General features: G+C 36.2%; 1 protein-coding gene across 1 annotated transcript in view; it reads right to left on the reverse strand.

Moving 5' to 3' along the window:
- The window catches only part of CNTN5 (contactin 5), an 893,122-nt gene that overhangs the window by 298,251 nt on the left and 576,888 nt on the right, over positions 1-17,983 (reverse strand). The window contains exon 8 of the mRNA XM_045818134.1: positions 12,748-12,850. Within this exon, the coding sequence (XP_045674090.1) occupies positions 12,748-12,850 (103 nt within the window). The remainder of the gene's footprint in view (positions 1-12,747; positions 12,851-17,983) is intronic.

A 17,983-nucleotide genomic window follows, 5' to 3' on the forward strand; every position in this document is an offset into this window, starting at 1 on the left:
AACCATTAATTCACATACATGTACACATGTAAACACACATACTTCACTTGTAAAGGCAATAAGACCCTGCATCTAACTGAAGCAAATGCTACCATGAACAAGCGACTCTACCACTGAAAATCGAGCACACAGCTAGGCACAATGAATACAAAAGGTACTGAGTCAGAAATCAATGAAACCTACTTCACTGCCATATGAAATAGAAAATACTTGGATGGAATGAAGAATTATAAAATGATTTATTTTAGGCAGCACTGCATGAGGTATAAGACAATTTAGAACCACTTTGATGTTTATGTATTGTGCATACAGATTCATTTTATTTGATTGTATATTTAAAAAGTACTATAAGATTCAAAACACAACTGAAGAATATGAAGTTGTAATGTTTTAACTTCACAGTAATTTTTAACAACAAAAATTTTTCAAGTATGAATAAAAGCTAGCTAATATTACCAGTAAGTTAAAGGCAGAGAAATAGTTTTGAGAAGTACGATTTAATTAGCAGCGTTTTCCTGTGATTTCATCCTTGTTCAACCTCATCTCATTGGCACCTGTTTTCAAGTTTCATGATGCCCTGCGAGACATTCCAAAGACAAATGTGAAATTATGTCTCTGGGTGCTCCTTTGATAAGAACATGAGAGTGTACAAATAAACTTTATATGTGGTCTTCCAAGTCCTGGGTATCATAGCCATCAGAGATATATTGGAAAGTTTTTTCCTGTATCAAATATTTTGGAAAAATACTTAAAGATGTGTAGATATGAGGCATTCTTATTTTCAGGATAAATTCTGAATTGGAAAGAATAAGTCTTACACTAGACTTGATGGGATTAAGTATTCATAGAAATATTTTTGGCCCAGACCACAGAATATGATTTTAAAATATGTGACTACTGAGGCTAAAGTGCCTCCCTAAAGACCCAAAGGAAACCACCAACTTAAGTGTGTAATTAATAAAAGAAAAACTGTGATTCATTGGAGCAACTTTGGTAGGCCAAGCCAATCATGCTAGAGTGCATATATCAACTATAAAAAACGCTTCTGAAACCTGAACATATAGGAATAGACACTATCAAAATGAAGCCATCTGAGGCACAGCCTAATAGACCCATTCAGCTTTTAACTTTACAATCTAAATGCTGATGCATATGTGGTCTCAGACTTAAAATACTCTAGTATGGCCCTGGCTGGTGTGGCTCAGTGGATTGACAGGTGGCCTGCAAACGGAAAAGTCACTGGCTCAATTCCTTATCAGGGCGCATATCTGGGTTGTGTGAGAGGCAACAGATTGATGTTTCTCTCCCTCTTTTTCTCTCTCCCTTTCCCTATCTCTGAAAGTAAATAAATAAGATCTTTAAAAAATTTTTTTAGTATATTAGTTCATATCTACTTCTTGAGCATATATACAGGCCTGCTGTGTTGATGAATGATTTAATTCAGTCAGTAAAAATTCATTTTGCACCAAGTGGGAACAAATTTAAGAGATAGTTATGGTGATCAAACAGATAAAAATGAAAAGAAAGAAAGAGTGAAAGTTAATGTGGGTGTTTATACTTTGAGAGACTGTCTCAGAGGTCACCTCCAGTGGGAGTAGAAACTTGCTGTGTAGGTTGATGAAGATGGGTGTGAGGCTGTATTTGAGTTGAAGTTCTAGGAACCAGTATAGACCCATGGCTGTTGGACAAAGTTTGAAGAATCTCAAGTAGATGAAATTCAGAGGTGGAGCTGGAATCAACAACCAACTTAAAAGTCCAAAAGTCTGACTGGGAGTGGGAGTGATATGAAGATCAGGAGTAAAGTTCTAGGGACTGTGGAAAACAGAACCAATAAAGTGCATGTAGCAGAACTTGACAGAAAGTTGCACTTGGAGAAATTCCCAGAGCTGGTGGGCCATCAGTGTGGTGACAATTTAAAAAGATATCTCTAGTCTTATTTGCAGAAAAATGAGAGAAACTAGTTAAATAATAATAGGCTTTATCTATGGCTGTGGCAAATAGAATAGAAATAAAGAGGTATACTTGAGGGATTTTTTAAATGGCTGACAGATTGGGACAGAAGGATGGAGGGAGGTCAATGATGATGCTCTGGGTAGGAGGTGGGGTACAGGGCTACTAAAGTTAGGTAGAATGAGGTGTCAAGGAAGACATGCCACATTTTTGTCATATATGATCATGACATCCACAATTCCAGTTATTGAAATAAAAAATACAAAATTTTAAAATATATTAATTAATGGTAATGCCATGCACATTGCAATGCTTCTTACCTAAATATCCAACTTCATGTCAAATCATTCTAAAAATTGTATCTGAAAATATCTTTATATTCTAAACTCATCTTTTTTTTTACTGGACAAGATTTGATGCTGCCCTAACTCAAACAATACCAATATAACAAGAATAAAACATATTATAAGAAGGAGTAATTCACAGTACAATAAATCAATAAGATGCATACCACTTTCAAGAATCTATGAACTATGATAGCTTTCAAAATTCAGTGTTGTCATTAAACATATTAGTCAGAATTAGACCTCAAATAAACAGGCTTCAACATGTTTGATGTAACATAAATAGACTTTAAAAGTTGTAATATCATTATTTAATCACCTTTAGAAGAGACTGTCATTTGCATGAAATTTAAACTGTTAGTAGAATAATCAGTGAGAATTTGTGGAAGATTGATTACATAAAAAATAGAAACCCAAGACTAGAAGAGTTCAAATTAAAGAAACTGAGTCCAGAAGGATAAAAAAATTGCCTAAATGTATTCCTGTTTTTTTTTAATGTTTTTAATCCATTGACAAATCATGTCAGAGATGTGGTTATAATTTAAGTGATATCTAGGTCCTGGCTGGTGGAACTCAGTGGATTGAGTGTGGGCTGCAAATCAAAGTTTCACTAGTTCAGTTCCCAGCCAGGGCACATGCCTGGGTTGCAAGCCAGGTCCCCAGTGGGGACCACATAAGAGGCAACCACACATTGATGTTTCTCTCCCTCTCTTTCTCCCTCCGTTTCTCCCTCCCTTCCCCTCTTTCTAAAAATAAATAAATAAAATCTTTAAAAAATAAATGAATGAAATAAAAACATAAAAAAAAAGAATTTAAGTGACATCTAGAAACCATCCAGTCCTAGGTAGAAGTTCAGCTTCAACTATACTGAGATATTTGACAATTTTGGGGTTAAAACTTTTTCTACTTTTGCTCCATTAAAGGCTCACTCAGGTATCAAGGTTATGTATTTGGCCCTGGATAGTGTGGCTTAGTTGGTTGGAGCATCATCCCATAATCCAAAATGTCACAAATTTGATTCATAGTCAGGGCACATTCTTAGGCTGTGGGTTTGATTCCCAGTAGGAACTGACTGATGTTTCTCATATTGATGTTTCTCTCCTTCTTGTTCTCTGTCCCTTCCCCTCTTTCTAAAATCAATAAGCATGTCCTCGGGTGAAGATTACAAAAGCATTATGTACCTGGTGTATTTTTGGGTACCTGGTGTATTTTGGTGGGATATAAGTTAGAAACTCCTGATGAATGTGCTGTTTCATTATATACTCTTTATGAATGTTAGCAGCCAGCCAGTTTCTGATCCACAATTAAAATTCAATGGGAGAGGTTGTTCTATGAAAACTCCAAGAAGATTCATCCAAAATAAATGTCTTGGATGAATCTAAAATGATCCAAGTAAAAAAAATCTCAGTCTTTTGTTATTGTCTCTTGCTTTATGCCCTTGGTGGCTTATCTTATATATTAATATTTTTGATTCTCAATCATTGAGTTACTTACGTGCATTAAAAAAAATTCTTGCTGCCCTGGCTGGTGTGGCTCTGTGGATTCAGTGAAGGCCTGAGAAGCAAGGGGTTGCTGGTGCTATTCCCAGTCAGGACACATGCCTGGGTTATGGGCCTGGTCCCTAGTAGGGGGGTGGTGTGAGAGGCAACCACACACTGATGTTTCTCTCTCTTTCTCCCTCCCTTTCCTTCTAAAAATAAATAAATAAAATCTTAAAAAAAAACCTGGTTTTGATAACATGGGAATTACTCTTAGCAACTAAAAAGTAGCATGATAAGTCAAGAGGAGTATTAATTTAAAATCAGGAGACCTGGTTCTACTTCTACAGCAGGGGTGTCAAACTCATTTTCACTAGGGGCTGCATCAGCCTCGTGGTTACCTTCAAAGTGCCGAATGTAATTTTAGCACTGTATAAATGTAACTGCTCCTTAACTAGGGGCAAGGAGCTCAGTGCTGCCGCAGGGTAAAAACAAGGTTCCAGGACAGATAAAACAAGGTGGAGGCCCGGTTAGGCCTGTGGGCCTTGTGTTTGCCACCTGTGATCTATAGTTTAGTAGCCTATGAGGTCTTTCATGTGTATGACGTTTTCCTGATAAAGCAGATTAATTGGTCCTTAGACAGCCATTGAAAAGTTAGACATATCATGTCAGTTAACCGTGACTCTGGATGTAAAAATTTTATGAATTATTGGTTGTGTTTCTGTAGAACTAGACAAAACTTCTGAATACAAAAGTAAACAATTGGCCCTACAGAAGAATGCTAAAAATATGTGGAACAGCAAATGAAGAAGCATCAAACCATTATCCTGGCCAGCAAGCCCACATGTCTTTGTCTAGCCCTTTCCTGAAGAGCCTCAGTTTCCCATCTACGAGTTGATAGTGGGCTATGTGATCTTTATAGTTCCATCTGCACCCATCTCCTTTGGGTACCACCTGAAATGAGGATGCATCCTTGGTTTCAATAATACTCAAGCACCCAATAGGTCACAAGGGTGGTTTTCTTGACTCCATAATGTACTTCTTTCCTGTGATATCTAAACATTTATTGATTGATCCCTAGACCCAGTGACTAACACATCTATCAATCTAACACTTAAGTAATTTGATTTTAGTTTGATGGATAAATATCACATGGCTCTCTTTTTAATTCCTATAGTCCTTAGTGACCAGCAGTACACAATAGTATTAATAAATCATCAATCTGTAACTAAAGAGCAGGTTCTTTCAGGAACATTTGCCAGTTGCAGACTGTGGGAAATCTCAGAGGAACACTTGCCATTCTCACAGTTACAATGGGACATGGGAGCAGCCATTTGATACAGCTTGGCTAAGGACTGAGGCAAAGAAAACAAACTATGGCAAAAAATAACTTTATGAAGTGATAACTGATACTTTCTTGGAATAAGCATATAAAAATAATCAAGGTCTCTATTCCCTAATAGGCATTTGCTGGAGTGCAACTAAAGATAATTTGTAGCTGCTATCTGAGAGATAAGAAGAAACTAAAAATGGGCAGGAAATCAGATGATCTCTTCCCTCCCACCTCACCACCAGGTTTCAGATGAGTCTTGAAAGGTCATTCACATAATTATTACAGTAACTAGTTCAAGGCCTTTTGAGCACAGCTGATCTGATTGTGTGTTAATGGCTGCAAAAGCAAGATAAGGAACGTGTAAAGTTAAAAAAAATGGGCCTATAACACTATTAGCTTGCAGGATTGCCACAGTAGATAAAACAACGTTGCTTTATAGCTTACTGATCTTTTTATTACAGAATAACCCCAGGTTTGCCCTTGTACATGGTGTCATTTAAGCATCAGTGACTAAATTTTACTTCTTTGTTGGTGGCTATGTGACATATCTAGTGATCTTCTTGGGAATTTGCAAAAGGTCTCATGATGAAACCTGCCAGAAATCTGTAGTTAATGTAATGCAGTCAGAATTTTCAGGGCCAAGATTTGTAAAAGGCATCTAGGGGCCTTTGTCTGACCAATCCAAGGCAATAATATACCTGCTGTTATGAAAGTTTGGCCACACTTAGACTCAAATCCAATTCAGTAGATATATTCAGCACAGAATATATTTACTGCACAGAAAAATACTCCAGGGATTCAAATATTTACCACAATAAAGAAAGATATACACAATAGCCCTATGGGACAAGCTAAACTGTAAAACATGGCTGGCCATTAGTTCTAAAGGTAAGAGAGTTGATCTTAAGCAAAACTGGGAAGATTTAACAGAGGAGTGGCATTTGACCTAAGCCTTGAAGACTGAGTAGGGTTGTGAGGTCAGGGTAGAGTAAATCCTTACTTAACATTGTTGATAGGTTCTTGGAAATGGCATCCTTAATTGAATCAACTGTAAAGAAACCAATTTTACCACAGGTTAATTGATACAAAGAATAGTTAAGTTTCTATCACATACTTCTGGTCACAAAAACATCACCAAACTTCTAAATGAAGACTGCAAACTCTTCTAATATCAAACATTGAAATGAATGTGAGTTATACATACATTTAAGAAAGATTAATAGAAATAAGTAAGATAATTATTTTCTAACACACTTATTCCTGTTTAGGGTTGAAGGAGGCCAGAGCCCAACGCAGCAGCTCAGGGCGTCAGGTGGGAACCCACCCTGGACAAAAGGCCCTTCTATCACAGGGCCTGTCACACACCCTAACTCACTCAGACTGGGACAATGGAGAGAGTGAATTCACCTCACCTGCACAACTTCAGGTGTGGGAGGAAACCTCAGTCCCTGGAGAAACCCACACAGATGGGGGAGAACGTCCAAACTCTACAGATAGTGGCCCAAGCTGGGAACTGATTTTTTCAATAAACATTGTGACAAGATGATGTTAAATGAAAAGAAACATTATTTGAGGACCTGCTGTACTTTAAACTGAGGAACAGTTACTGGCCCACAGAAGCACTGTCAATACGGGGCGCTAGAGGGAGATGCAAGGCTAGAGGAAAGGGACACGCTCTGCTCCCTGTCTGCTTCTTGCCTGCAAGAGATTCAAATGAGCTGCACCTTAGCAACACGTCCTTCCTGAAGCAGCAAAGGAATCTAGTTTGTTTTTCCAAGGTTTGTAGGACGTGCTTCATTTTGTCTCCCTCAGAAATCTAGCTGTCTGGTGCCTGCTGTTCAGGCATCTGGGTCTAAGTTTTAATAATTACAACTCCTCCTGCTTTTCATCTCAGCCCTGGACACAGTAACTTCATCCCACAGTTACTAACTGTCCATACTTGAAAATTCTCATCTTATTCCATTACCTAGCTAATGACTTATATAGACTAGACTTACAAACTTAGCACAGCCAGTTGAAGATATCACCAACTTTCAACTGCATAGAATATATTGAGAGAGCCATTAAACTGAAATATTTATTAGGGCCCTAAGAGATTTTGTACTTGTATTGCCTTTTGACCTCTTTTTTCTCATTTCCTTTCAAGAGTGCAGTGTTTGGTATTTAAAAGTAGACCTGGAAAATATCTAAGACACACCTTCTTCCCTAACCAAAGTCTCTGAACAAGAAAAGGCATTTCTACTCCTTGCACAGGCCACCAACCATTTAAAAATGTTATGTAACAATGTAGGTGCCAAAATGCAGCTAATTAAGTAGGCTTGACTCTAGACTTCTACTCAACTTTCAGCTCAAGTGAGTAGACGAGTGAGCAGTCAGCAAAAAAGATTTTTTAGATATTTACTTCCAACCCTGATCCAGACCATCTCTCTCCTTTCAGGAGATATTACATCTAAATTGTTAGAAGATAAATTCATATTATATTCTTACAGCAGTGTGGGGAAAGGGATTCTATTGCCTCTGCTAACAATCAATTTTCCCTGTAACAACTTTTTTTTTGGTCAAGAAATTCTACTTTTTGCCAACATAATTCTGCTAGCTTAATCCCCATACTGTTGGAACTTCACCCCCTCCCCATCATGTTGAAACTGGAGAACAGCTTGTGAGCAATCTCTTGATAATAACCCTCCATATGTCTAAAACAGCCTTTTCTTTCCAAAATAATTAATCCTCCTCCTTTTTTTTTTACACTTTGATGTATTTCTCAAGCCTTTACACACCTCTGTTTCCCTTTGGGTACTCTTTGAGCACTTGCCATTTTTCTGGGGAAGTTATTCCTTTGCAGAGTTGACCAATACGAAACATAGCATGTCACAGTCACCTCATGCATACGTTCTGTCCTCTGTACTGTGTAATTCTATTTGCAGAGAGATTTCTGGAACTCTAACTAGTCCACTTCTGTTGTATTCTGCTGCAGCAACTTGTAGAGAAACCATTTGGTTTTTACTAAACTGAAACTTAAGTAGAGGTTTCTTTAGAAAAAAATGTGTAATTTACAGCTTTCCTGTTGACTTTTTTTGCTTAACTTCAGGTTAGGCAGGTTGGTGAAACTGTGTGTATTAAGTGATAGTAAAATTCAATAACCTAAAATCATTTGTCTTCTGCTATTTCCCTTAAGAATACAGGAAATGTATCAACATGTCTATTTTTAAAATTATGTGTGCAACTATGGCTGTGTCAGTTTACATTCTCTCAATTATAAGAACAGAACACCTTTGGGACAGATTTCACAGAAGTAAATGTACTTCTCTAGAGGGGTAAAAATGTTGTTTGTGAACAGTGGAACAGTATTCTGACAGCTTGAAAGGGTGACTGCTACAATGCAAAGAAATTTTCTGGTTTGCCCTGGGTCAGGAACTTCAAGAGGAAGAATATCTGCCTTTGTCTGTTTATAGCTGGAAGAAGAAAGATGGGCAGTCAGTCTCTCTAGAGATAAAAGTTGACTGAGGAGGACACCTTAGTCAGGGTGTGTGCTGCTGCTTTTGAAATGACTAAGACTGGACTCCAGAGGCAGTGCTACATCCAGTAAATATATAAAGATAGGACGGCATCTCTTTGAGGACAAGGGCTGTGGAAATCCATGGGAGCTAGGGCATTACTTGGCACACATTTGGTTTTCAGAACCTTGACTTTGAGACATATTTCAGTTTTTAGGTTCTCTGAAAATACTTCAGCTCATATACATTTATAAGATGAGCTATACAAAGCCAACCTCTTCCTTTTTGGCTTCTTTGCATTATAAACAAATTATTTTTTCCTTCAGAGAGAGGGTGTACCTAAGTAGGCATTTGATGAAATGAATGACTTTGATTAAAAATGGCAGTGAAAGACAAATACCATATGATCTTGCCTTTAACAGGAACCTAAACAACAAAACAAACAAATAAGCAAAATATAACCAAAGACACTGAAAGAGAACAGGCTGATGGTGACCAGAAGGGAGAAGGGAGGGAATTTCAGGGGAAAGGGGGAAGGGTTTGCATGAACAAGTATAAAGGACACATGGACAAAAACTAGGGGGGGGGGCGGTGGAAATGGGGAGGGTTGGTGGGGGGTTGGCTGGGATTGGAGTAAAAAACATAAAACTGTACCTGAACAACAATTAAATAAAAAAATTATTTTTAAAAATTGTGTTTTCTAGTAGGAAAGCTGGATTGTCCCCATAAGGCATGGAGGAGGCAGTGGTGGAGACAGCAAGATTTCCTGTTATGATCTTCTTTGTCCTTCAAGCCATTATTGCATTAAATATCACTCCCTGTGACATATATTTTTTACTCTGACCTTTATTCTATTATTTTAATGTGATAAATCTCTTTCATTTTTAACTTTATCTTAGCCTTCAAAGCAAACAAACCAAACAACCATCCCTAAGGGCCAATAGATAAAGAGGTTTCTTATTTGTTTTTGTTAAATATGAAGTATAAATAGAATGCGATAATAAGCTTTGTGAAGAAAATCAAAAGAGGAGAAAATTTAGGTCTGAAAAAGGGACATACTGCTGGAGTAGGGCGAGACTTCAGGAGAAGGTATGGTTAAGAATACAAGTATAAATTTAGGCATAAATAGGAAAAGAGCAGATAAGAGATCGAGGTATGGAGTGGAAGGTGGCACATTTGTTTGAGAGAATGAGAGTTAGTCAAAATGCTTTATGCATAAAGAATCTGTTATTTATTATTTGTTAATTATAAAGAGTTGATTGGATTAATCAGACGTGGTATTTCTGAGTTCATTCTCATCTCCCACACTCTCTGTCCTGCTTTTTGTACTGCCAACTTCATCCTCTTGGCTTGCAAGCTGGCTTCTGGTTGCCTTCAGCCCTAAGAGACGTCAGAGAAGATCAGAAGGCATGTGGAAAAAGAAGTCAGGATATGAATTTCCTGATTCTATGTTCTTTTAACGCATCACTTCATGACTAAAGCAACTACAACTGCTTCCTGTCGGGTGGCTCCTGTCCTACTCCATATCTTTTGTCCCTGACTCTGATGACACTATCTCCTCCCCTTGCTCATTCTGGCTTAAGGATGAGAATGACTTCCTGCTATCACTACTAGTCTACTAATGCCTCAGTTTCTGTCCTTGGTCCTGCTCACAGGCAGATCTTTAACATGTGCCTTTACTAAAATATTTTGAACCACCTGGATTGGACCCACTTTTCAAATGAATTCCTGACTGATACAGAGAAAAAAGGTTTTAAAAAGAAATACAAAAGTAGATAATTTAACACTGGATTAAGAGTTATGAAGAAAAATGTATTTTGATAAAGAAAAATGAGTGTGGGTTAGATAAAGTAGTCATAGAAGATGGTCTCTTTAGAAGGTGATATTTAAGTTGAGGCTAGAGGATAAGTAGGAGCCAGCATGGAAAGAACCAGGAAGTGTGTCCTCAGTAGAGGGAATAGCCAGTGCAGGAGCCATGAGACAAAAGAGCTTGATATGCTCTATGCCATAATTTAGTTGTAAAATTCTGTGAGGAACACTTTGTTGGAACACTTTGTTGAAACACTTCATGTGGAAAGACTGACAGGGCAAATCAGCCTGATTGATATTTAGTGATAATTAACAGGGTTCTTGGGCAAAGATCCACCAGAGATTTGTGTACTTGTTAAAGTGGGAAGCAGCTCAGGTGAGTGGTGGGAACCAAGCAGATTCAGGTATTAATTTGAAATTGCTGTGATAATATTGGGATTCAGTGGCAATCTACTCCACATGACAATATGCTACAGACAGTTGCCATATGTAAAGATGTTATTTTCTTGACTCTGTTTACTTTAATCAGAATGGTAGGTTGGTCTTTAGGTAGAGGCATATCTCTTCATAAACTTTAAAAAAATCATAGTTGTGACACTTCGCAAAAAGATATGAAATGAGCAATGGAGACCTTGACAATCTGTGTGTCTTCTTTATCCTCCCTTATATTTGATCATTCGGTGCGGTGCGGGGAGAGGGAATAGCAGAGAAGGAGTGGAGAAATTGAAGAAGATACGGTATTAAAATCACATAACTGTTGAATCCTACCTAGCACAAAAAGGACTTCAACCATCAATTTACTAAGCATATTTCAAAACTTCCAAAAGCAAACACATCTAGCTTATTAAATAAACCTGCCTGGGGAAATATCCCACATTATTCTTTTCTCTATAAATTTAGTTCTCTAATTTGTTTTACAACATGATTCCCCCCTTTATTTGTGGCTTTTGTGCAAAAATTAGCATTTAAGAATTATTTAACTGCAGGATATTCTTAACCTTTGTCATCAAACTAAAATACATTATTTTTGTATTATTGGAATTAAGCTGCTTATTTTGGACATTTCCAGGCATACTTGACATGACAACATGGACAAATGGTAAAAAACAAAAACAACAAAAAATTTCCACTTTTAAGGTCTTATTTAACCATGTGCATTTAACTGATATCTTTGTGTTTGGAAGACTTCCTCAGATGTCTGCCCAAACACCTCCTTGATGGATTTTAGGTTCTTGAAATATTTTTCTATTTATAGGCATCTTTTACTTAAAAGAATGAACACACAACAATTTATTTTGTTTTTAGTTTAATATGATCCTGCTGCTATTTGGGTTTAAATAGAGCTTTACATATATGTTATTTTAATGTCTTGATATTAGAAAACATGGTGTTTCCTATAGCCATGCCTTACATCTCCTTTCACTAGCTAAATTCCTCATATTTGCTAATATTTTTCTCACTCATAAGCTAAACCTACTTTAAGCATATTTATGTCATACATTTTACCTCCAAGTACTTGATAGTTATGCTGTGAGAGTAGCTCACCAAACTAAAGTTAAATGATTAGGCACTCTGATAGAGATGCAGTTATGCAAATTATAATTATAGAGTTAGAAAGCACCCTGAGGTCTTATCGCCCTAAAAAACCAAACAACAACACTCTGTTTAAAATAAATCATAATACTCTAATCAAATATAATCAAAATTCCACTCCTGCCTCTATACCCAATACTCATACTGTAAACATCATTGAAAATTAATTATATATCATGGGATTTAAACTCTCCAAAATAGAATCATTTAGTATAGCAGGCATAGAGTGTGGTATAAATCATCTTTCTGATTTGGAAAATGATTACATGTTGTGCATATTGACAGCTGGTGCTATCATGTTACCATTATTTCAGGAGATACTGAAGTAAGCAATTGGCTCACTGTAATTATTATCTTTTTGATTTTATACCATTGTCTTATTGTAGCTTATCAGAATCTATATGCTATAGGTGAGTAGCAGATATCACCTTAATTTTTTATCCTCTTTTTATTTATATCATTGCTAGGTAAAATTTAAGAATAATACCAAAATTTAAGACCCATTGGTAAAGACGTAAATCTCTTTTTTTATTTAAAAAAGCTTTCTCTGTGTTAAAATAGCAAATATATATATATATATACATTCTTGTTCCTAGAAATGACTAGAAAGATAATTATAAGTGGTTACTTTGTCCAAACAAGGAGCTTCTGGGAAAATGAAACCTAGCAAAATAAGTGATTCAAAAATAAGATATGTCACATTTTAATAAACAATTGTGTGTAATTATGGAAGAATATGTACTTACTTGCCGAGTGCAAAGCACTCCATCTTAACGGTTGTTCCCTTAGCAGCTGTAACTGTGAAAGGAAAATGGACCTCAATTTTCGGCTCGTATTCTCCCATCACACCTGGGAAATAAAGAACAGTCTTTAAGCATAAAATAAATGTCACAATTTCTTTTCAATCCTGGGGGTGGTTACATTGAAAGAGCATAGTGGTTTGGTTTTTAACATCTGTTTGAGGACTGCTAAATTTTTGATGCACTGAAAAAAAATACACTTAAATTCAGTCATTATGGTGACTGTCTTACCTTAATAATTGAATTGCACGTTATGTTCAGTACTTTGTAAAATAATTATTTAAGTGTTAATTAACACTGGTAGTTTAGGTACAGATTATATTCCAAATGAAATAAATAACTACAAATATTTCTCATAGTAAATAATTGTTGATTTAAAAAAAAGTAGGTAAAGGTACCAGAACTTTATCATTGTCAAATAAGTGAACACTTATTTATTAAGTTAATATACTTATTGAATATCTGTAATTTGCAAGCATTTTGCTAATTATTGTGGGCATTATGGAGATACATGATCCATGGACTGTGCTCTCAGGCACTTGACAAGTGTGTTCTTAAGGAAAGAAACAATATACACTACACTTAAGTTTGGGAAAAAGAGTTATTTATCAAAATAATTGCAATACAAGATTGAAAGTGACAAGTGCTGTGAAAGAGGTATTCCTAAAGTATTAAGTGCATCTGAGAGGATTATGAAAATAGGATTTGTAAAAGTGGGGAAAAGATAGAAAGGAAAGTAAATGGAATGGTATAAATAAAGAGAGATGGAAAATCACCAGCAACAGGAAAATCAATTTTTCTGGCATATTGGTATGTGAAAGAAAATGATACTAAGCAAATTTGGAAATAAAAATGGAGTCAAAAAATAGATGGTCTTAATCATCAGGGTAAGTCATTCAAACTTTAATCTGTAAGTAATCTGGAGGACTGGGGTTTTGAATAAGGGACTGACATTTTGCTAAGATATACATACTAGAATTAGAGCAGAAACTGGCAAGTTAGTTACATTATTTCAATAATGCCAGGTAATAGTAATACAGGCCTGAACTTAAATTATGGTAGTAAAAAATTGAGAAAAACACTAATTGGGAAAAACCATTGAAGAATTGAACTTGGCATATAATAGGGGTACTGAGAATAAAGGTATGGGCCTCTCCAATAATAACACTAAGGTTTCTAGCTTGGGCGAGGGGGTAGAGGTGGGGTGGGGAGGAGTTGGGTGATGCTAATTAAAGAAAAAAGAACACAGCTATAGTAGGAAAGTTAATGACTTTTATTTTAGGAATACTTAGTTTGATATATATAAAATATTCAGAAGAAAGGATCTGACCAGATCATGAACAAGAGAAGGAAGTTTGACATGAGTTCTAGACAGGTGATTATATGAAGTGTCATCATTTAGAGATGCATTTGAAGCTATGAACTTGGATAAGGCTTTCAGTGTGCTAGCTGAAGCCTGGTGAATTCCCATGCTAGTGCCCTCAGGCAGCTCTCGAGCTAATTTCCTCTCCAAAATAATTTCTAGGAAATCCCTTGTGTAAAGCACTACAGGTAACACAGTTATGATTTAGCACAGAAGCTTCTCTGAGGAGCTTGTGTGGGTGCTTGGGGGTGTCTGTGTTCATGGGCATATTTGCACATGTAGGTCTGTGTGCATGTATAGCACTGTATGTAATTCTTTTGTGTATGCCTGTGAGAACAGAGAGCTGAGGAGAGAAAGAAACCCTGACAGAATGAAATGAATGCTATAAGATATTCAGGCAAGATGCATTGGGTGTGCAAAGGGAGAAAAAGTTACAAAGACAACATTTATGTGCTAATTATTTTTATTTATTTTTGATTTGACATAGGTCTTAAAGGAAGATGGGGAAGAACTTTGGATCAAAAGTGTCTAAGTTCATGGAGGACAAGAAGATTATCTTTGTTTTTTTTTTTTCCTTCTAGTTACATGTAAAGCAATCATAAAAAAAATCACTGATATTTTTATTAGAGAGATTGGGCTTCTGGACCTGGCTGTGCTAGATTACCATCTCTGACACATCAGTGACCTTTGTGTTTTATTTTTCTAAACTATAAACTGAGGGAACAGAGGAGAATTACCATTAATGTAATGTCCTGTTCTAAAGGGCTAACTCACTCATTTTCTTCCCAGTCTTATGTTCACTGCATGTCAAAAGCCTGATATATAACAAGTGAACTGATGATTAGCACTATTACATCACTCAGAAAAATAGTGAAGTACCTCCTCTCTATCTCTTTTTCAGTAATGGTTTTCTCTTCTACTGCTTTTATTATACCTTCCACCTGTTCTCCCCTGACTTTATTCAAATTTCTTTCTTTCATTTCCACATGTCTTCTTTTTTCCTATGTCTGTCCTGAATAGCAGGATTTGGCCTGCTAGTGATACCTCGCTGAGTGTATCCAACATTGAGAAGTTTATCTTCAATGCCTTCTTACTTATAAGACTTCATCTAAAGGTTCCTAGGCATTACATGCAGTGGCTCCCTAAAGAAGTCCCTAACGTCACCTTCTGCTCTCTCTGTTTGGTCTTAACATTGATTTTGTAATATTCTTGTTCCTTGTCTGCCTGTTAAGTGGATGATTCAATAATACATGATTTCTCATGATACTTATAAACTTAAGCTTATTAAACTAATACCCTTACTTATACAAGTCCCTGTGAGTGCCGGCATTTGATGAGCACTTTAGAATATTGTAGAAGGGCAGTGAAAGTCAGGTTGAATTAAAAATATTTTTTTGTATAATTATTTCTAGTAAATTGTTTAAAGGGGTCTCACAGGAAAGAGACTTGAATCTCTAAAACTCCAGTAATTTGGTTTGATTTCTTTTTCTATGGTAAGTAAAAAATTCCCTTTGGAATCAACTTTTATATTAATGCTTCTTTTCTTTTTTTACTAAAGTAGGTTCCAGAATTGGACAACATTTTAGGCCCTTCAAAATCTCGATCTAACTTTGAATCATACCATGATATTATTGATACTTTTTGGTTAATAAGAGCCAGGCTCAAATATTCTCTGTGTTCTCTTCTCAATAATGTTTGTGATTGCAAAGAGGACATTCTCTTATAGCTTTAATCCTTAAGAATGATTAAAGGATGGGTACACCTGGCAATATCTGGAAAGTAATTTTATCCAGGTTGGGCTTTCTGGTGTTCCTCAAATGATTCCCATGTGGTCAAAGATAAGGTAACCTCACTACAGGGAACAAGAGGTTTGCTAATATCTATACTGGATGTTAAAGATAAAATTCAAAAGCTTAAATAAAAGTCTTCAAATTATATTAGCTAATTTGAGCTGCACTGTAAGAAATAAGCCTGTAAACCGGAAGATCATAGGTTTGATTCCAGTCTCAGGGCACATGCCTAGGTGTGGGAGAGGCAACTGATCGATGTTTCTCTCTCTTTCTCCCTCCCTTTCCCTCTTTGTAAAAATAAATAAATAAAATCTTTTAAAAAAGAAATAACTGGTTGTTTTAAATTTTACTCTGATAGTGATAACATAAAAACAGACTAGAAATCTCTTTAGGTGTGTCTTCGCTCTTGAACAATTGATTACATTCAGGAATTAAGTTTTGTTTTATGTTTCATAAGATAATTATGTTACAGTTTTCTTCAATTTACTTTGCCCTCTTTCTTTTAGAGATGAGAGAGCAGTACCAAAGGGGTCAGGTAAGTGGCCCAAGGTTCTATAGATAGCTGTTGAAAATAGAGCACAAATAGGAGGCTTCTGACCTTAACTTCACAACTATTTTTTTGACATCACTCCCTTGGGGAATTTCAATCACAGAGTGTAACAATCCTGGCATTGCACATGCACTAACTACATCAACCATTGATTGCCTGCCTTCACTGCTTGCTTTATTTCAGCCACCGTTTTTAATATCTCAAGTCATATGCAACTTAGATGTAATTTTTTTGTTGGGTAGGATTTGATAATGATAGATGAGGGAAACCATCCTATAAGATACATAGTCAAAGTTAAAATTATTAAGCTTATCTCTCTAGCCAATGCATCTCTTTAATTGTGATAGCCCCTTGTTTTAAGATAAATATGCTCAAGAAACACTGCACTGTCTTCATCCTTTTCTCCACTCCTGATTCTTTTGGCTTTGCTGGCTTGCCTACTTTGGAATTACATGTTATTAGAAGATCACCCCAAATTACCCTCACTCCTCATAAGCAGAAGTCTTCCAGCAAAGTTCATTACTGTCCTTCTATGTCTTTGTGGTTGTTGATTTTCTTATTTATTCCAGTTACTTACAAAGAGCTAGGGTGCTTTCCATAAGTGGAATGCAATTTAGAACAGTGTTTTTTGAGTGTGTTGCAGAACAGAGAGCCAATGACCTCAGAATAAATCAGGAAATCTTACCAAAATTTTAGGTTACCAGGTTCAATTTTGAGCTTAGTGATAAATAATCTTCGAAGATATGACTATAAGCTCTATATTTTCACAGTTTCTGTAGGTGATTTTATGTACGTTAAAGAAATCCAGTGTTGGATGGACATTGTCTCTTATTTTTATCACACTACCTGTCATTTTTAGGATTTGAGTGTAGCAAACTAAAATGGCTGAAATAAAGTGGCATGCAGAAGGCCTATAATCATATTGCACTTATTGTGACTGCCCTAACAGGCAAACTATCTTCACTTGTATGTATGATACTCGCAGCCGAGCTGGTATTTTGTTTTATCTGATTGTCGGGAGATCAGTTGTTAGTGATTTCAGTGTTCACTTGTTAGCACCTACACATTTCAAGTGATATTTCTGTCTGATACTCATAGTAATATTCACTTTGGGGGCCAAGTTTTATATCCAATAAAACTTAAAAATTTGGCTTAGCTCATGAATTAGAAAGATTGAGCCAATTTTATGTCCAAATAATGGATATTTACATTTTAGTCTTCAATATCTTTGCTAATTTTACTCAAATCTATTTCTTGTCTTCTAAGAATAGCACCTGTATTCTCAATGTTTCCTTCAGAAAATGTTTCTTCTATCTTTTCTGACTATGTGGGTCCAGTAGTAGTCACTGTCTTCCTATCAGTTCTGCCTTCCTGGCTGCAGTTACTAACTTGTTATGTGCGTCAGACACACACTTGGCTAGCTAGATCATCCCATTGCCCTGAACATAATGTTTGATTCATGGATGGGCAGTTAGGGTG

This window comes from Phyllostomus hastatus, unplaced genomic scaffold (genome assembly GCF_019186645.2).
Source record: "Phyllostomus hastatus isolate PE091 unplaced genomic scaffold, TTU_PhHast_1.1 phas_scaffold_317, whole genome shotgun sequence".
Classification (NCBI taxonomy): domain Eukaryota; kingdom Metazoa; phylum Chordata; class Mammalia; order Chiroptera; family Phyllostomidae; genus Phyllostomus; species Phyllostomus hastatus.